This window comes from Gorilla gorilla, chromosome 13, assembly GCF_029281585.2.
Source record: "Gorilla gorilla gorilla isolate KB3781 chromosome 13, NHGRI_mGorGor1-v2.1_pri, whole genome shotgun sequence".
NCBI classification, from domain to species: domain Eukaryota; kingdom Metazoa; phylum Chordata; class Mammalia; order Primates; family Hominidae; genus Gorilla; species Gorilla gorilla.
Genome location: NC_073237.2, coordinates 61,658,507 through 61,680,119, shown reverse-complemented (window position 1 = coordinate 61,680,119; position 21,613 = coordinate 61,658,507). Strand labels below are relative to the sequence as shown.

General features: G+C 37.0%; 1 protein-coding gene across 1 annotated transcript in view; it reads right to left on the bottom strand.

The window, feature by feature from the left end:
* LOC101142167 (histone-arginine methyltransferase CARM1) overlaps positions 1-21,613 on the bottom strand; it is a 167,136-nt gene that overhangs the window by 35,020 nt on the left and 110,503 nt on the right. The window contains 2 exon segments of the mRNA XM_063696218.1: positions 1,442-1,532; positions 5,992-6,169. Of these exon segments, the coding sequence (XP_063552288.1) occupies positions 1,442-1,532; positions 5,992-6,169 (269 nt within the window).

The following is a 21,613-nucleotide window of genomic DNA, read 5'->3' as shown; positions in this document are numbered from 1 at the left end:
AAGCGACATCTAGAGAAGATTATGTTTTCGTTTTTGTTTCTGTTTTTCATTTTTAGATGCAATAAATAGCAGCATGTTGGTATGTGGTGGAAATCTGAGCCAAACCACTGGGATCATTAATATCCTCAAGTTAGTAAGATGGCAGCAGATGGTATGGTTGGAAGGTCACACAAGGACTGCCTGGACGACAAACCTCTAGTTTGTTGGTCTGGTCTATTCTGCTACTTAAAATTCGTAACCCTTTCATCTCTGCATTTCCTCAGGAGGTCATAATTAAAATGTAATCATTTAGGGTCAGCATAATCTCACAGAGCAACGATTATTAAGGTAAAAGCTCCCCCACCGTCCCCCTGCCCTAACCGACACATATATACACCAAGAAGCCATTCACCCCCACGGGAAAGCCTGTGGCTTAGAATCTCAGAATTGTAGATTCAACAAAACCACAAAACGCCCTGAATCTGTGCTAGGAAAGCCTATTTTGCCAAAAACATAGAAAGAAAAATCAGCCATTTGACCCCACTCCTCAAAGAGTTTAGTAGCCCAGGAAACCAAAGTACCTCTTATTTGCTGTCCCTTCTCTAGGATTACAAAGAGAAAAACCCAGAAATCAACGTTGGACCTCTTTGTATTATAAGGCCCTGTATACCTCAGACCAAAGTCAAACCTTAAATTTGAGGATCCTGACCCCCCTGCAGGCCATGCCTGTGCTCCCACACATGTAACATTCCAACAAGGATGATATCTGCTCTCTTTCTCCATCCCATTCTCGTTCCTTCCTTCTTGTAAAAACCAGTTCTCAGAAAGGAATCCCAGAAGCAATGGTGGTTTAAAACTGGCAGCAGCTTTTGTATCAGTTCCCATTCTACACATAAAGAAATTCAATCTCAGAGGGGTGAGGTGGGTGTAAAAGCCAACCGCCAATTAAAACTCCAAAAGGGTTTGATCGACTCATTTATCAGGTGTACTGATTGATATGTTCTCTGACAAAGTCAAGTCCTAACAGAAGCCATTGCCCTGAGTCAAAGAAGTGGATGGTGAAAAATGGGAAGAGAGCAACAGCAGGCAGGGGAGGATATTGTTTTAGCAGCAGGATAGCTTTCCGGATGTTTGATGTTGCATGAATGGCTCCTTGATTCACCTGTCTCTGATTTATGAGTAGTGGTCTCAACTGGGGGTGATTTTGACCTGCAAGGGGACATTTGGCAATGTCTGGAGGGCGTTTGTGGTTGTCATAACTCTGGGGGGAAGATGGTCCTGATATCTAGTAGGTAGAGACCAGGGATGCTGCTAAACATTCTACAGTGTACGGGATAGGTGCCTCACTGTCGTCCCCTCCCCTCTCGCCACCAAACAAGAGGCATATGACCCCAATTAGCAATAGTTTTTAAAACTCTGGTTTACTTTGAAGGGAAAGGAAGGGAGGAGAAAAGAACATTACCAAAAATTGGCTCTGGAGAAGTGTTCCACATAGAGCTGTTCATCAGAAAAAGGGGCCAAGTGGATGTCGCTGAATGTCGGGAACATCATTCCTAATGAGCAAAACACAACAGACCCAGAAGTCAGCTTCTATTGCTTTCTGATTGAAGGCTATAATCACCTGCCACCTGAGACCAATTCCATTCTTTTGCTTCAGTTATGACACGACAGCATAAAATATAATTTTGTCTCAATGCAAGTATTAAAAATTAGGCAGAAGAGTAGAGGGGCTATAGAAAAGAATATCAAAGCAAGTCAGAAAGCAATACAATGATAAAAGCTTGTAGAGACTTAGGCAAGCCATTTAACCTGGCAGTTGCCTTCTCAGCTACTGGCTTTTTTTTTCCTTTCTGTATGTCCTATGAATTCTGGATATGTTTATTTATTTATTTAATCTCTTATTTATTGTAACAATAATTTAGCTTTAAAAATAATCACAATCCCATCCTTCCATCACATTATTATTCTCATTCTCAGACTTTGTCCATGTAGAATCAGATCGACCACCTGTCTTCTTAGGTGCTGTTGGGATTTATGTTTTTATGGATGCTCACCAATCTTCATGCTGGGAAATACACATTTGTGCTTATTTCTTGGCATCCACAATCACCACAGGAAAGGTAGGTTCTTCAGTGGGCAAATGAGCACCTAGATTGGCATGCCTGAAGTCGGGCCTTTCTGAGTAGGCAGACCTGATGATCAGCATTGTTACTCTTGCAATTTTAGGGAAAATCTTTTTATAGCCATTTATTAAATTGCACATGAAAGAAAGAGGAACTATTAACTATATTTCAGAAATAAGGCTGACTTAAGACACCAGACATGTTGTCATAAAAACAACAATAATAGCTAAAATTTCTCAGTTATGATAACCCTGTCATGTACTTTTCCAAGGGCTTCCCATGCATTAATTTATGTAATTCTCATACTAAGATAAAGTGGGTTCTATTATTATGTGCATTTTATAAACAAGAAAACAGAGAAATTTACATTACTTGGTCACGATCACAGAGCTAACAAATAGCGGAGCAAAATCCAGAGAGTGGAATCTCATCTGATAGTCAGTAACCCATCCTGAAACTATGTGGCTTTCCATATCTGTTAAAACAGATTATTTTATTTGGGGTATTTTCAGAAGTGGTCAGGGGCAAAGCATAATCATAACCTCATTAATATGTCCCCATCTAAATCTCAGGCATTGGTATCAAAACAATAATGATTGCTTGGTGGTTTTTCAATTTCGAGATGATAGAAGGATATTAAATAACCTCAGAGAAGTAATATGTATCTCTGCTTGTGTAAACTTGGGAAGATTTAGAGGATGATGTTATGAGCCTCAACCTAATAGGAATTCCAAGAATGTCAGATAAAATGGAGGGGAGAAAATCAAATGTAAAATATTTTGAAAATTCTGAGAGCAGAAGAAAATCAGACTCCTGATTAAACATGTTCACTGAATTTCCAGCACAAGAACTTAAAAAAGATTCTCATTAGAACACTAGAAATAAAGAGAAGATACTAAAAGCATCTAGAGGGGAAAACTTTGTTACTCTAAAGGAGCAGGAGTCAGAATGGCATTGGACTTCTCAATAGCAAGATTTGCAGACAGAAACAAAACACAAAAACCAAAACACCAAGCTTTAAAAATATTGAGTAAAAATTGTTTTTAAGTTATATTCTTGACCAAATAATAATACAAGGGCTCGATAAAAAGTAACTTCTCAAGCTCCTTTTCTGCAGAAGCTGGTAGAGAATATCCTTTGCCGAAATGATGTCGTAAACCAACAAAGAGGAAGACAAAAGAAGGATGATGATAGAAAGTCAATGTATGAGAGTCATGCGATGGGGCTGGAGAACACTCAGTTCATGTTGCTAGGGAAGGCCAGAAGACTACTGAATAGAGGGGAGCAACAGAGGAACACATACTGATTGGCATCTGTCAGATCTACTGGAGCGTAGAAACATTTAGCCATGAATATATAAAAGCTAAGCTAATGAAAGAAACCAAGACAATTAACTCCAGGAAAAACAAAAGATTATATGAGAAAACATACATAAGCATAGAGCATCTACTATACCATCTGACTCAGCATTCAACAATAGTTACATTACATCATAACACTGGAAACGTTGATTCTTAATTTAACCAAATAATGATCTAGGCCTATATTTCTTTATGCTAAATTCTGAGATCTGAAAAGCAACAGATTTTTATAAGTTTGCAGCAGCATCATTTCATGGCAAAACCTGACCTGAACTGACAGGACAGTTTATTTGTAGTCTTTATTTATTCCACTTTGTATCAATATTCTTACGTTTTGTTGCAGCAATATAATGTGTTTCATTACAGAGTGTTGCCTCAGATCCCACTGGGGAGAATTAAGTAATACATGGTATGTGATATTAACTTTCGAAAGTCCTTCTTCTGAATTCTGAAACATATCTGGCCCCAAGGGTTGGGACAAAGGAACTGAGGACCTATCTAAATATATTGAGAGGATGGGGGTGGGGTAGGTGCATCAGGAAGGAAGGAGCTGCTATTCAGGAAAGCTAAATTCTCAAGCAGAGAGTGACGAGAATAGCAATGTAATCATCTTAGATAGGAATATGTAGGTAAATAATAGAAGAAACAACAGATAGAGCTGAAAGCGGTTGCCTTTGGGGAGCAGTCTGATGATAGAAAGAGGTGTGGCAGAAGGCTACTATTTTTCATTATAAGCCTTTTTATTATTAATTGATGTTTTAAACTATGTCTTATTTTGATGGAATATATAAATAATTAGAAAAAAATCAATCACCCTTCCCTGAGGAATACACAGCCTAGAAAGCCAATAAAATCAGTATTCATTTCTACTTACCTAAAGATATATAGCCCAGTATAAAATGTCATATTCATTTCAAATATCTGGGGAGAAAAGATACCTAGATATTATCTAAATACTCAGTTTAAGAGGGGCTCAGGTGATGCACGTTAATTAACTACATTACAAATCTCATCACACAGAAGCACCTAACCATCTGAAAAAGTCCAGGAAAAAAACATACAAATTCTTCCTGGGGGCATTGAGGAGGAAATCCAAGCCACTTTGTACCTTCACTTTCATCTCCCACAGTTCAATTTTATCGCATACACACAAGGCTTCCAAGAGCATCCTGAGCTGTTTTACAGCAAGATTGCTAATGAAGTTCTTGACGTTAGGTATACTTTGCCTGAGCTTATTTATTTATTTATACATGAGTTTTCTTTTAGTGCCTATTTCTAAAGTTTGAAGCATGTAGGAAATTATAAACTTCAAACTTCACTTATATGCATGTTGGTATGTATGAGTTGCATGGTTGTTCACTATTTCGTTTTCATTGAATATCAAGGTACGGAGCTACAACATTGGTAATTTAAGTAAATACAACTGGGGAAGGAGCTGAAATTCTCATGAGATGCAACTTAAAATTGGCAAGTTATCCGCCATGCTTTAATTGAAAACACCTGCTGTTGGAATGTGCCAACTTTCTCTGGTGAAGAGTGGAAAGCTAGTGTGTGTGCCCAAGTTATGAGTGTAGGCTTCAGTGTCAGGTGGATGTAGGCTGAAATTCTTGGCCTGCCAATTGTTAGATGTTTGTTCTTGCCATGTTACTTTTCCTCATTGAGTCTCAGTTTTCTCTTTATAAAATGAGATGATAACAACGTCCCCCACTAACCCAGATCTCAATCGTATACTATTGACATTTTGGGCTAGATAATTCTTTGATGTAGGGGACTGTCTCGTGCATCGAAGGATGCTTCACAGCATCTTTGCCCCTATTCACTAGATGCTAGGATCCCAGCCCCTGCTGCCATTGTGACAACCAAAATGTCTCCAGACATTGTCAAATGTCCCTGGGGAAGGTTGCAAAATTAGCTTCAAGGCTAACCCCTCAAATACATTGAAAACCTTCATCATTCATCATTCAGACTTTATAAGGATTTTATAAAGTAATTTATTCAAATTGCTTAGCACATGCAGTCACTTGGAAAGCACAAAAAGCATACTAGATTTAATATTACCTTGACTATGTGTAGTGATCATAGACAGAGAGAGAAATACGGTAGGGAAAAAATATACCAGAAAGAACAAGCAGACCCCAGACAGTTCCTCAATTACAGAAGGCTAACACTTGAAAGGACATTAGAGATTATGTGTAATAATGTCATTATACAGATGAGGAAACCAAGGCCAAACAGTCAAGTGTTAGCCCAAGTTAATTAAGGAATGAAGGGATTGAACTAGGACAAAAAACACAGAACTCAGACCTGGCTTTCTACACCATGTTGAATACTGTGCAGCATACCTGTGTTCTTACGATTGGAGACGAGTTAATTTGTTATGGAAGAATGAGATGATAAAAACAAATAATTGAGTGTAACAGAAATGCTCTCTCCTTCTTTCTGTACAGAACCAGATGTAGGGGACAGAGAGTGGCAAAATTTTACAGAGAAGTTAGACTGTTTTTTAAACCAAGAATGGTCCAACTTACCATTTGATTTTAGCCATTTTTTGGAATGAAGATAACTCTCTAGCATCCGTTCATTGAACAACATGTATCCCATTGGTTCGGAAATGATCATACCTACAGCCTCAGGAAGTGAGACGTCTTCAATTTTTCCTGGCAAAACAATGATCTTGTCTGAAAGGTGGTTGTTTTTCACTAGCATCTGAAAAAGATAAAATGGGGTGCCAGAACTGTTGTTATTCAGGATCTTATGAAAAATGAGTTTTATCGATTAAGGGCTGAGAATGTGACAAGAAGGAGAAAGAAGTAACATTTGTTTCTAGAAACACTTCTAAAGAAAAAGAACTTATTTGTCTTACTACACAAAAATTGCATGTTTAATATAGATAATTTTGGAAAAGATACAGATATAAAACACCTACAATCCTATTGCATAGAATAACTATTAATATTTTGCTGCATCCTCTTCCAGACTCTTTACACAAACATACACATATATGTGTATGTATGCCAGTATGTGTGGTCTGTGTGTGTGTGTATACATATAAATATATATTTGGGGGGATTTTTTAAATTCATGGCTTCAGTTTATTTCCCATTGTTCTACTTGCAATAGAGATGCCAAACAACTCTGTACAATAATCTTCCACAGATTAATGATCTTTTTTATTTTGCTTGGTTTTGAGATAGGATCTCAGTTTGTAGCCTAGACTGGAGTGCAGTGGTGTGATCATGGCTCACTGCAGCCTCAACCTCCTGAGCTCGAGTGATCCTGCCACCTCAGCCTCCCAAAGTGCTGGGATTACAGGTGTGAGCCACTGCACGCAGGCCAATGATCTTGACCCTTATTAAATTTTTCCTTGGTCTTTTGATGTCAAAAATAAATACCATGATTACTGACCTTTCTTTAGGAATACATTTTTACAGTCATGTATTAATTTTTTGATGTCCTTGATATTTTATTTAATAAATTTAAACTCTTTTAAAAGAGGCACCCTGAAGAGAAATACATTTATTATGTTTTTAATGTATTTCTTCTGAATGCCAAATATGACAGGGTGATTGAATTATTATATTTATGTCTTTCTACTGCCTGAAAACATATTTTCTAGTAAACATCTTATATTTGCCAGCATAAATATATAAACAACTCAGAGAGTTGTTCCTCTCTGAGACTTGTAGATCTTTGCTCATTGTATTTACACCCTGTCAGAGTCCTTCCATTTTGTATTTTTGTAGCTTAATCCCTTTGCCCATCCTGAGTGCAATGTACTATGTACTTGTTATAATTCAGTGGCACCTTCTTAATTTCTGATCACTTCTTCAAATGGCTAGGATACCTTTCACATTAATCCTATCTTCTAGGGTGCTGCTCACCAACAAATCCCCTGTGAGCATGCAAAATGTCTTTCTTACTTTGTTTTTTAAAATCAAGTAATCTCTGACATATGGAGGAATAACAAAGAAAACTATTTGAACATGTGATCCATTGTCAGTATTCATCCATGGCCAACGACTCTTGGAATGCTATTCTATCATCATTCCACACATAGAAGTCAAGTCCCTGGGAGTTCTGCAGAGACAAAGACTAAAGGTTCGAGCTTTTGGTGTCCTGCTTTTCTCTCTACACTCTTCCCAAGAGAATCAATTCTCCTGCACAGCTCTGACTGTGGCTCCATTGTGAATGACTATCCAGATTGCATCTTTTGTTTTGTCCTCTCAGCTGAGTTTCAACAATAACTTGGACATTTTCACCAGTGAGTTTTGCACCTCCTAAATAACAAGTAAACAGCAAAACTCAGCCGCTTCTTGAACATGAATCATTCCCTGAGTTTGCCCTTAAAACCTTTGTAAAATACTGCATTTTCATGATTCTGTTTTGGTCATTAATACCACAATCCCCAATGTCCTGGAGGTGTACTTAGTTCCCACAGGTAATTAGTTATTATATTTTCTTATTTCTACCTTTCAGATATATTTTGTTTCTACCTTCTTCTGCCAGCATCAACTTGTCCAGTTCCTACTAGCTTCAAATATGGACTTAAAAAATGACATTTATATAATGAAAACAATGATGGCCATGACTACTTCATAGGTTTGAGGATCAAACCAAATAAAATATATTAAGAGCTATGTAGGCATTAAAATTATTATTATATTATTCTTATTAAATAATACTTTTGGCCAGGTGTGGTGGCTTACACCTGTAATCCCAGCACTTTGGGAAGCTGAGGTGGGCAGATCACTTGAGGTCAGGAGTTTGAGACTAGCCTGGCTAACATGGTGAAACTCGATTCTACTAAATATACAAAAAAAGTTAGTCGGACATGGTGGAGCACGCCTGTAATCAGCTACTCAGGAGGCTGAGGTGGGAGGATTCCTTGAACTCAGGGGAGGGAGGTTGTAGTGAGCTGAGATCTTGCCACTGCACTCCAGCCTAGGTGACAGAGTGCGACTCTGTCAAAAAAAAAAAAAAACAACTTTTTACTTAAAAAGAGAAATGTAAATTAACAAATAAACAAAAACATAAAAATTACTAGTATTCCAGATATAGGCAAGGTATGTTTTCAATCAGACATTGGAGTATATCTCAAAACTCAATGTAATAATACTTTATAATTTTTTCCCAGCAATATGTTTTAGATCAGTTTTCTGAACATTTTTACATTATGGCACACATTTTTAAAACCAAATAATTTTACGGTACACTTGGGTGAAAGAAGAGCCTGCTTGCATTCTGAGACATTTGAGTGGCGGACTCTGGCCACACTAGACCCTGACTACCTGCCATGAGGGCAAAGGACATCAAAATTTCAATACCTAGCAAAGTTGTTGTGAAGCTCTGTTCTAGACATCTTTCCATGAGTGGTTCTATAACATACATTTATTGGCTATATAGTATTTAATAGATGTATATTGATTTGTTTGGTATCTCCTATTATTGGATACTCAGGTTATTTCAAATTTCTATTAAAATAGTGCATTGACAAATACTAGTGCAATTAAATCTGAAAATACACTTTCTGCTATTTCCTTCAAAGTTAAAGGGTATGAAGCTGGTAAGAGTTTTTGATATACACTGCCCCACTGCTTACCAGAAAGGTGGTCCCTTTTCTAAATTTCAAGCCCTCTCTAAATTCTGCTTATGGGGTCTGAGGCTGTCCAGATAACCTCAGGATAAGAAATTGCCTCTTGCCACAGACTTGTCAACTTGGAACAGGATGCTGGAAGGGGAGTTGCTCTCTAAGTGTTGCTGGAGGGCACAACATAATAAGATATTCAGGTGAATATCTGTGATGTAGGCCTTATATGCAGAATTTAGAGAGGACATCCCTAGACTCTTGAGTCTTTAGGGAGAGCAGAGATGTAATAAGGTTTCAGAGAGAGGATTTCATGAGCTGTCAGAAGTGCAATTTTGGGTCCACAGGAAATAATTTTAGGTCTCATTATTCTCACTGGCAAAGAAGGACATATCACATGCCTGGAAGGGAGCAAATAGGCCTGCCTTCAGGTCATTGCATCTTGTGACTTAATCTATTTTTGATCAGTTTCACACAAGATCAGGAATCTGAAGATAAAAATTTTAGTTCTACCTTTATCACCAAAGAGCTATGTGACCATGGGGAAGTCACTTAAAGCCTCTAAATTTTAGTTTCCCTTCTTGTAAAATCAGGGTTTAAAACTGGAGTTGTTTTGAGGCATGTTCTAGTTTGAATATTTTATGATTAGAAGAAAGCAAAATTTCTTGAAATATGTTCCAGGAGTCCATGAATACAAGGGCTTCATGATCAAATAACTTAGAACTTCTTTGTAATATATATCCCTCTTACGAATTCAGAGTACATTAGTATATTAGTAGCTTTGAGAAATTCTACAGAAAAGAAAACTCTTGGCTTGGTTAAATTAAAAACACCCAAACTTATTTGAATACTTTGCAGGTATTTTTTCCCCACCAGATATATATGCATCTCCTTAGATCAATCTTTAGGAAACAATGAAAATAATTATTTGATTATCCTAGGTTTGATTACAATTCCTTGACAAAGATATTTGAAAATAGGACACAAACTCAACCAGCAATTGATCTAATACAGAAGGGCAGCTAAGTCTAGATGCATGACTGTTCTTTGAGTCAGTCTTGCTGTCTCCCCTCATCTTCGGTTTACAACATTCTCAGTATAGATTATCTTTGGGTAGCCTGTCATTTCATATGCCATTCTTCTAAAACTGTAACTCAAGAGAGATATCCTTTCCAGGAATAAATGAACTTCACTATGCCCCTCCAAGTGCTAGAAAAGTCCCCTAACACAGGGCGAAGTTCTACCATCCACCACATTAATTGCTGCACACGTTTACCCTGTGTGACCTGGTTTTTTTCTAAGAGCTCAGGATGGAGGGGTATTCCAAATAAAGGCTCTTCTCAGACACCATCGAGGCCCAAGCAAACCCACATCATATTCTTGTTTTAATCCTGTTTCCTTGTGATTAAATTGGGTTTCTAAAGTCTATGTCAATAGTACTGTCACTTGTATCAGCTGCTTAAAACACACACATGCACATACACGTATGCATACACATACACACTTTAGGTGGTAGCAGCAGAATTCATCCTTTTAGGTACAAGGGTAAGTTCCAAAAGAGATCAGGGCAGTAATTCCACCTGGTTTGCTGCTGTTCTTGTCTCATTTAGAAGGGTTTTCAATAACTTACATGTACTATAGATGGTTGTTTATTTATTCCTGTTCAGTTTAGAAGCTGAATTAGTCTTAGAGGCTGTACTATACAATATAGCACCTAATTATAGTCTGTCTCAAAGCATGAAAAAAAGCAAGCATTTTGGAGGTGAAGGCCTCAGTTGCTAGTTTAGATCCTCCATTTACTAGCTGTGGCCTGTGGCCAAGATGCATAATTTCCTGGGAGTCCATTTCTTTACCTATAAAATGGGAATCATAATAGTACCTATTCTTCAGTGTTATTTCAAGGATCAAATCAAATGAGAAAGTGCAAAGGAATACATAAGTCAAAGAATATAGATGAAATAAAACAAGAATTTCAAGAAAAGATGATAAAGCAATAGAACTCAGATTAAAAGGAAGATTTGACTCAAGGCAACAAATCAAGAAGCAAAGTGACATAATAAAAGAATAATAGCCATCAACCAGGTAGAGAATATATTACATTCAAATATATGTAACTATTTTAGAAAATCACTTGGCATTACTGTCAAGTTAAAGATGTACTTATAATTTGGAAATATCACCCCTCAGAAGCATACATTCTAGAAAAAATTTGAACATGTGTACTAGATAATATATAATAAAATATATATAATATTGATAATAATAAAACGTTGAAACAAACTAGAAGTCATTAATAGGGAAATGAATGCATAAATGATACTGTATCCATCCTATGAATATTATTTTTAACTTATTTTTTGAAAATTAGAGATGGGGTCTTGTTATGTTGCTCAGGCTAGTCTTGAACTCCTGGCCTCAAATAATCCTCTCACCTCAGCCTCCCAAAGTGTTGGGATTACAGGCGTGAACCACACACCCTGTCTATGAATAGTATTTAACAGTGATAAAGAAATAACTAAAGGCACATGTATTAATATAAATAAATTTCACAAGCAGAATTTTAAGGAGAAGAAAGACAGGTTGCTGAAGAATATATAGTGTGATTTATTTTATAAAAATGGTCAAATGTATTCAAAAGTAAACTGTATTAATTAGGGTATAATTTTTTAAAACTCTTATGCTAAAGATAAAACTTAAGATGTTAGTAACTTTGGGGAATAAACAGAGGAGCATGGAATCTAGGAGAGGTATTCATATATAGGAATTTTAATATATAGTAATATTATTCTAGTTCTTAGGCTGGGTTGTAGAGATATGGGAGTTCATTTAGTTATTACTCTTTGTTCCTTATATTTAGACTCACTTCCTCTGTGTATGTATGAATACTTGAAAATTTTAAACTATGCTGTTAATAGAAAAGTTTGAGATAATCATAAGGAGTGCAGATTTTAAAAAAGCAAACTGATTTCTGTAACAAGAAATTAACAGACAAAATGTAGATTAAAATGAGGTAGCATAAAGTTAATGTCTCAGAATGACAGAAAAATAGAATAGAAAAATAACTTGATATATTAAAAGAAAGTTTTATTAAAATAAAAAAGTGATTTGCTGATAGACAAAATACATAAGGGTCATAAGAACATTTCATACAGTAATGTTCCTATGCATTATGAAAATATATTCTGCTAAAGATTTTGGGTTTAAGGAATAAAGAATTAATTCCTTGAGCACCCAGGCAGAAAAATAAATCACCTAAAAACTGAAAGAAAATCAGGCTGTCATTAGCCTCTTCTGTGAAGGCAATAAAACAATGTTTACAATATTTAGAAAAACAAAAGCGGCCAAAAGATTAAATCCAGAGAAGGTGTTATTCACCTATAAAGATAATAAATGGACATTGTCAACATGAAAGAACTCAGGACATGTAGCACACATGAGACCTCTTTTGAAAAATGCTGAACCAAAGTGGCAAAAAAATCTACATAAATAAGAGATGAATCTAAAGAAATTAGCAATAAAGAAGCTATAATTTAAAAACCAATGGTTATAAATTAACGTATCAAATTATAGAACAAATACTAAACAATTACATGGAGTTTTGTTATATTTGGTCATATTTCAACGGGAATTACCTTACACTTTGACAATATAAAAATGATATATAGCTAACAAAAGGGAGAGGAGGAAGGGAAAGATATGAGAGTGTTCATGACTTCATCTCTTTCATAGAAAATAACATTTTTATCATAAAGTATAAAAAATAATTCAAATTCCCTAATGTTTTCCATAACTTTAGAGGAATCCTTTAGAAAGTGATTTCTTTTATGGTGAAGAAGCATTTATTTAAAGTTTAGCAATTTCTCTTCTTTTATCTCAGTTTCTTTTCCTTCTGTTAAATTTCCTACAAGTACTTTTCTCTATCTGTTCTTCTCTATATTTGCATTAGAAATGTCTGCAGTGCTGTTCACCAATATTAATAATGATTATTATGGTTGGGTTACATTTTTTCTTCTTTATTAAATTTCTGAATTGCTTACTTTATAATAAGATATTATTTTATGAAAATAGCAAATTTATTTTTCTTTAAAAAATATTAGTAAAAGCAGAGGTCTAAGCAAATGTATCTACCTCCTCTCTTTTCTTATATTGCCCAGCAATGTAGGAAATGTTATAAATCAGAAGAAAACCTTAATATGCATGTATATTTAAAAAGCTAGCATAGGAGGAGAAATTTTGAGGGAACTCTAAAAGACAGAAAGCAGACTGAATTGGATTGATGGAAAAAACCACAACATATTATTCTGAACTCCTAAATATCAGAGCTAAGAAAGATTCCCTGTAAAGGAGTTTGGGAGTAAAATGGAAATTTTGAATCATCAAATTCCAGGAGCAGAAGAAACCCCCAGGACTATCATTGGGGCTGGCATGTTCCACTTCCCTCCCCTTGGGTCTTTGGAGTATGTGAGGCTGATATCACTGGGTTTTGTCCCCTGGCTAAAGCTCTTGGCACTGTTTTTTTGATGAAATGCCTTAGAAGAGATCTTAGGATACCGAAGCCAGAAACGTTAACAGAGTAGAGCTTGGGGTAACTTTAGAGTCTAGTTTCAGACTCTGAGAGAAGAAAACTATCAAACAGCACCACCTAAAGTTTCAGTCCTGTGAACAAAACTCTTATTTGGTGAATTGTCAAAGCTTAAGGCTAAGACACTAATAGAGAAGGTAAATTCGAGAAAATCTGAGAATGTAGCAACCAAAACCGTAAAAGAAGCAGTCAAGTTGACATGTACATAATAGATAAATAAATAATATTAAACAATTCCCAGAAATCAAGAAAGATACTCGTCTTTAGATGGAAAGGGCCCACTAAATATGAAGCAGAGAGGATAAAGTTCCTTAGTCCACATCTAAATACATCATGGCAAAACTGGACAACCCTAGAGATAAAGAGAAAAGTCCTTAAATCTTACATGGTTAAAAAAAAGTTACACTAAGCTTTGGGTGAACTAAAATCACACTAATCCCAGAAATCTCATCAGCATCTCAGGATATTAGGAGATAATGAAGCAACTTCTGAAGGAAAACGATTTTGAGGCTTGAATTCTATACCCAGTCAAAAACTTGTAAATCATAAAGGAATATAAAACATTTTCACACATGAAAAACCTCAAAGATTTTAAAATCATATATGACAAATGACAACATACAAGGAAAAATATAAGTAAAAGAGAAATATAAAAGAAACACTGGCAACCAGACTATGAAGGGAAAGAAGGGATGCAATCTGACAGGGAAAAGTTTTATCTGTTTTTGATATATAGAACATTTTTTTTCTTTTTTTTGAGAGAGTCCCACTCTGTCACCCAGGCTGGAGTGCAGTGGCGCAATATCGGCTTGCTGCAGCCTCTGCCTCCTGGTTTCAAGCGATTCTCCTGCCTCAGCCTCTTAGTACTTGGGTAACAGGCGTGCATCACCACACCCAGCTAATTTTTATATTTTTAGTAGAGATGGGGTTTCATCTTGTTGGCCAGGCTAGTCTCGAACTCTTGACCTCAGATGACCCACCTGCTTCAGCCTCCCAAAATGCTGGGATTACAGGCGTGAGCCACCGCGCCCAGCCCTAGAACATTCCTCTTGGAGTGGCAAGAGTTCAGTGACAAAGGATCACATTTCCTTTTCTATGGGTCCAAGGAATCAACTTCGTTCCATAGTGAAGAGTATTTATATAATCATTATACTTAATATGACTTTTTAGGGGCTTAGATTTTCAGAAGCAATCTATAGACAAAGCATCAAAGACAGTGATGTATTCCTTATCTTGACAACCTAGAAATAATACAACCAAACAAAATTGGGAGTCACACCACAAGAGGGAAGTTTCTCTTTTGGGAGTCAACAATATATCCAAAGTTGGTAATTCAGAAAACAGAAATACATACATTATGACATAAAGTCATAGTAATCAATGGAAGAACTAAAAAGACATAAGCTCAGAATGGTTAACACTGGAGAATGTGGACAGGCAGGTGGGGGACGATTTATTTTTAAATTTTAGACCTTCCTATGTTGTTTGATTCTCTTCCCCACGTACAGGTGTTTACTTTCATTTAAAAGAAAAAAGTCAGAAGCTCCCCAAACAACAGAATACCTAACCAATCCTTTTATTCTCTCCTTTCAAATCCCACTCCTTAATAGGCAATTCTGAACAACTGCTTGAACATTTATAAAAAGCAACATTAACTTTACTGTCAAAAAAACTCAACAGCTTTATTTTAGTTAAACAAAATGCTTAAGCTGAAGCTCTTTGCTAACTACCTGTTCCGATGTTGTCATTTTATAAATCAGGAAACTGAGTCCTAGAGAGGCCAGTGTTCAAAACAAGGAAACACTATAGGCAGTGGCAGACTTGAAGGAAAGTGACTATCATCAGTGTTTACATCAGTTGAGCTCATGACTATTAACTGGCAACAGTAACATTATGGCTTGGCTCCTTTCTGAGAAAGGTCGAAGGAAGAAATAGATGTGGTCGTGGTCGCTGTCTCTCTCTTTCCTTTCTCTCCCTCAGTGTACACCTGCCTCCTGCCTGGAATTCAGGGGAATTGCTCAGCACTGCGCAAGATGCCTCTTGGCCCGCTGGTTCTTAATTATCAGTGTGCAGAAGGCAGGGCCCTCCGAAATCTGCTGCCAAGAAAGAGTAAATGAATCCCTGGAGGAAGCAGCCTGAGATCCGAGTGTAAAAAAAAAAACAAAACAAAAAAACTTTGCAAATGAGAATTAGTAGGCAGGGCAATGAGGACAACACACAGACAGAGGATGACAGATGAGAGAGTGGAAGGGAGGGGAAGAGAGGCAAAGACAGAAACATCCTTCCCTGTTTGTCTTTGAGCCGATTTAAGGGCAGAATTTGAGGAGTCCAGAAGGCTTCCCCGTACTGAGCAAGTTGATGCCTCTTTATCACTGCAGAAACTCTAAAGGTGACAGAAGGAAGTCATGTGAAGCTTTTAAGAGGGAAATGCTGCCAAACCCATAGTTTGGCTGTCAGCAAAAAACCACACTGGCAATTTTAATGCAATAGTGTTTTTCCTCTGATGATGCTACAAACTGCTCAACAACTGGGGAAGAACAAGGAGGCAGACAAGCTGTCCAGGCTTGGAAAGGATGTTTTGAACAAGTTATAATGTAAGACCTAAAAAAATACATAATGTGCATAGAAGCAATTCACAGGGTTGGGTGGAGTGCACATTTGTAGGTTATATTGGACAGCATATTTGCCCTCTATTGGAAGGTAAGTTTTCCCCTGTATACTGTAAGTATCTGACAGCAGGAACCATGCCTACTTTGTCCATCTAGCAGAGTCTCTGGCACATTGAAGGCATCCAACATACATTTGCTAATTACTTCACGAAAGATGACATGACAGCCACTGGAATCCAATTTTCCATCTTAGTTTGGAAAGTTATTACCAACACACTAGGACAGTTCAAAGAGAAAAGATCATTCTTTGACCTTCCCTCTCTCTCTGCTGGACATCTAGTAGTGGATAAATTAGAGGGTAGGTAGGAAAAAGTAATCTCTGAGATATTCTTTACATCCCCCTAAACACTGGTATATCAGGCAATGGGGAGAAGATAATCTAGATTCACTAGAAAAACTTTTAAATTATGAAAAACTTTGAACTAGACAAAAAGTTACTGAGTGTCCTTTCTAGCACACCTTTCCAGGTTATTTTTATCTTTTGGTTCCTTTACTCTGTATGTAAAACCGATAATAGAAAGTCATTCTCATCCTTAGAAACGGAAAGAAATTGTGCCTGGTGGAATGCAGTTGATTATTGCCCAATGAATAGAACAGTCTTGTATCTATTTGAAAATTCTTCCCAGCATTCCTCATTGCCTATATATCTGCATTTCATTGAATTCTCTTTTGAACATGTTTGACATCCTATTGGTTCACTCAGTTAATTAAAATATTTGACACGTTAATTTTATGTTTGTATAAGTCATCATTTTACCTTTTTAAAAATTAACTTTTAGCATTTTAATATACATTTTTCATTTTAGTTCAGGGATTTAATTTATTCTGTTACCTCTTTTTATAACTCTTTTTTTCTTCCTTTTCCCTTTTGTGTGTATGTGTGTGTGTGTGTGTGTGTGTGTGGATAGCACAGTGCAGTGGCAGAGCACTTGCTTCTAAGACGAAAGAACCTGAGTTCAAGTCTCTACTTCCACACTTCCTAGTACTCTTGGTCAAGTTAATTAACCACAGAGCCTCAGTTCCCATATATGTAAAATAGGAATAGTGCTAGTATCTACTTTATGGCTTGACCTGAGGCTTTAATGAAATAATGCATGCAAAACGATTACGCATTGCTTGTCAAATAGTAAGCACACAATAGATATGAGCTATGACTCCTTCTTTTTTCCTATGGTAGGTGAGCCAGGTTATTAGTGATCAGTTCCCAGCAGAAATGGGAGTGTGGACGTAGACTGTTGGTCAAGCCACTGGCAGCAATTCTCCTTGACCATAGGTTCTCCTTTCTACACTTTACCCAGAGTCCAAAATAATTTATACCTGGTGTGGCAGCTGCTACTAGTTGCCCATCCAACACCTATTCTTGCCTTTTATCTTATTAATAAAATGCCTATATTACTGGGGGCAAAAATGCACTAACTAAAATGTTACATTCCTAGCCTCCTCTGCAGCTAAGTATATCTATTTAGTCAGTTCTGGCCTTCAAGATAGCATACATTGTTGGGAGGGACTTCCAGGAAAGTTACTTAAAAGGAGGAAAAAAAGGTAAGGGAAGACATTTTTGGGTCCTCCCTTTCTTTATCCTCTTTTCCAGAACATGAATTCGTTGACTGAAGTTCCAAGAGCCATCTTGAACCTTGAGGTGACTGACCTTCAGATAAGCCATATACCGTACACCAGGAAAACATAACAGGAAGCTGGGGCTCTATGAGTTTTGTGGGGCTGCCACATTGCCTTAGGCTCCCTCCTACAGATTTCTTTTGCAAGAGATAAAAAAAAAAGTCCTTGTGCATTTAAGCCAGTGTTAATTTGGGTTTTCTGTTAGATACAGCTGAACCAATGGACAGATGCTGGGTGTCTTATTTAACCAAAGGAGCCTCTTACCCATGGTAGTCATAACAGAACCATATGGTCTGAGAACTCAGAACTCAGACCGACTTTTTTTTTTTTTTTTTTTTTTTGGAGACACAGACTCACTCTATCACCCAGGCTGGAGTGCAGTGGCACAGTCACAGCTCACTGCAGCCTTGACCTCCTGGGGCTCAAGCCATCTTCCTGCCTCAGCCTCCCAAGTGGCTGGGATTACAGGCACACACCACTACACCAGGCTAATTTTTGTATTTTTTGTAGAGATGGGGTCTTGCCATGTTGCCTGGACTGGTCTCAAACTCCTGTACTCAAGCAATCTTCCTGCCTTGGCCACCCAAAGTTTTTGGGATTACAGGTGTGAGCCCCCACGCATGCCCCAATTTCTACCCTTTTGCCATCTGTAGCTGTGTTACCTTAGGGCTTCAAGAGAACGTGCAGTGCTAGAGAACTTTGTCTTAAAGAGCAGAGAGTCTCTTCTACCTACAGCCCCCTTTGACACAAATGTGTAAATTTCCCCACTGGAGATTTTTTTCCACCCAAGAGCAATTTTCAAGGGGTAGAGGACGGTGAGTAACCAGTATAACTATGGAGTTTAGAGAAATGCTAAATATTAATACATAAAAAAATTTCTGATTTGCCTCCTCTGGGCAGATAAATCAGTATGTAATTATATAATTATATAACTAGAGTTATAGTTAGGTTATGTGATTTTACAGTTATATGACATTTTAGTGGCTTTGCTTTTGATAAAATCAATAATATTAGAGTTTAGTTACATAATTATAGTTGGTAGATTTGCTTTTGGTTAAAAATCAATGATAATATTAGACTTTTACCTTTCACAAAATGTGTTCCCTTAATTATCTCATGTCTACCCCACGACACTATGGGAGATGCATTATTATTATCTTCATTTTTTAGATAGGAAAACTGAAATTCAAATCAATTCTATTAAGGTTACTCAGTTTCTTTACAGCAATGAGTCACTTTACAAAGCTCTTGACTCAACTGGGGTTTTTTATAGCTAATGTGAATATAAAATTTTTACCAAAGGACTAGTGGAAGTTGGAGTTTTGATAATATAAATGACTGCTAAATTATATGTTTGACCCTGCTAGTTTCAAACTTTTATACAAATAATAAAGTACTGGTGATAGGACCAAATAAAATGAGGATCTTTGTTGGAAAAAAAAACTGTATGTCTATGAAACAATTCTGACAAAGCAATATTTTGACAATTTAAATATGAAGAAATTGGGATTATCTGGATTTTATTTTCCATCAAATGTTACGTAAGTATAAAAACTGTCTTTGGTTTTTATCAAACCTCACATGTTTCATCTTCTTAAGTGATTTCTCCTCAAATGTACAATTCAGCTAATTAGCGCATCCCTGGCTTTAATGGCCACCAGTGACACGAACATCTAGAAGTCCAATCTGCAACCAGTTCTATGAAGCTTTGAGGAGGCCACAGCTAAATAAATGGAATTGCTCCTCCACAGTAAGGGCTGATAAAATGCATATACCACAAAAACATAACTAAGGCATTCTGAATTTTCTTTTCTCTAGGCCCTTCTTAAGAAAAAGAGTACCTAGTATAAGAAAGCTGCTCATGAAAAAAATCATTTTTCTGAAAGGTCAAGCAAGTAGTGCTATGAATGGTTGGAAATATTCACGATAAGAGAAAACCCACCTAAGGAAGGGTTAACTCTGGTGGAACTCCATTATGAAGTAAATATCATTAGGATTAATAGAATAAACACACTAGGGCAGCAAGGCTCTAATAAGAAACTAGGTCTGAATGAAAATACACTTACTACAAGTCTCAAAAATCATGGGCTTTTAGAATCTGGATCTTGGTATGTGTTCGTCCTCCTTCTCCATGCCACTCCACTTGTGTTACAGGGATTGTTCAGCAAGACTGGAGGTTTCAGAATTTCCTCCACATCCATATCCCCTCTTGCTTCAGAGAAATATTTGGTGATGATTTGGGTAGAGTGACCCAGATCACTGCACCCTTACAAAGCATCTTTCTTCCAAGATAATCAAAACACATTGTCTTGGTTAAGTATGCCAAAGATCATTTCATCCCTAGCCAGTTAGTCCCTTAACTGACTTGTTACCACTCAAAGCATTTAAAAAAGATCTGTACTTGAAAAGTGAGCAGCTGATATATTTCTAACAGTCCCTTCTTCTGTTTCAGTCAGTTATCAGTGACCTTAGCCTTCCGGCTAGGATGCCTTAAGTTAAAGGGAAGGTCCAGGCATGCTTTTCACTTTTTATATTTCCTTCTATCAGTTTCTGTTTCATGTCAAGACCTCACAAAAAACACACATGCATAATGATGATGAATAGTCCTCTATCTTTCATGTAGAAATGCTTCTTTCCTGAGTCATTAAGACAATTTCTCAGAATTAAGAAATAGGGTTGACCCCACCTGTCCTTTGTTTCATTTACTTGTAAAGCAAGATCAGAGTCTTATTCAAACCGAGAGTTCAGTTTGAGACAATAAAATATAGAAAACACAGGTATTGGCACTGAGCTTCAAGAGAGTAATTAAGTGGTGGGCTGTCAGAAACTAGAGTAAAAGTATTTACCCTGGAGCCAGAAGACTGAGAATCTATAGGTTTGCGCAATGTTATAGAGGAAGTAAAAGCAGAGGCAGGACCTCAAAGATTGCAGTCATAGTTCAACAATCACATTGTACAAAAAGGAAAACTGACACCTAGAGAAGTGATACATCTTATTGATTTCAAGAAACCAATGAGCAATCCGGTCAAGGCTAGAAGCCAAACCCACTGTGCCCCGTGCAGCTATTTTCTCATTCCACTACTTGGACTCCCACGTGGAGATGACCTCCCCTATTTTTGGAACAAGAGGAGTTGCCGAATCAGGAACCAGACTGTGTCTCATACATTTGGGGAATGAACAATTGCACATCGTTTCCTTGCTCTTGCTTTAGGTAGCTTGATTCAATCACCTTTTCCATCATTAGGTACTATTCAGACCAGCTGAGGAATTCTCCTGCTGATTTATTAGTCTCTACTGGGCTACGTTCCATGTAATTTTCAAGCAAAGGGGAGAAAAGATTTCCATCAGCTAGAAAGCTGTGTGAAGTGCAGAGGTTAAAACAACATCTCCCCTGAATAATGCATTTAAAAAGTCACCCAAAGCATGTTATTCAATCTGGCACCCAGATTTAAAGATTGCCAGATGGCCCACCCAGGCCTCTGAGGAAGAAATATCACATTGCTCTTCCCTTCTTTATCCTGCCTTGCACTGATAATATCACAATTGAGAAAGCACCACATAACTGCCGCATTCAATTATGCCAATAACTAAAGGTAAGATGCTCAAGCTGAATTATCTCTCTATACCTGAAGACAAAACAGCATTTGTGTATGCAGTACCAAATTCCCTACACATTTTTAAGAAAGCAAGGAAACCTC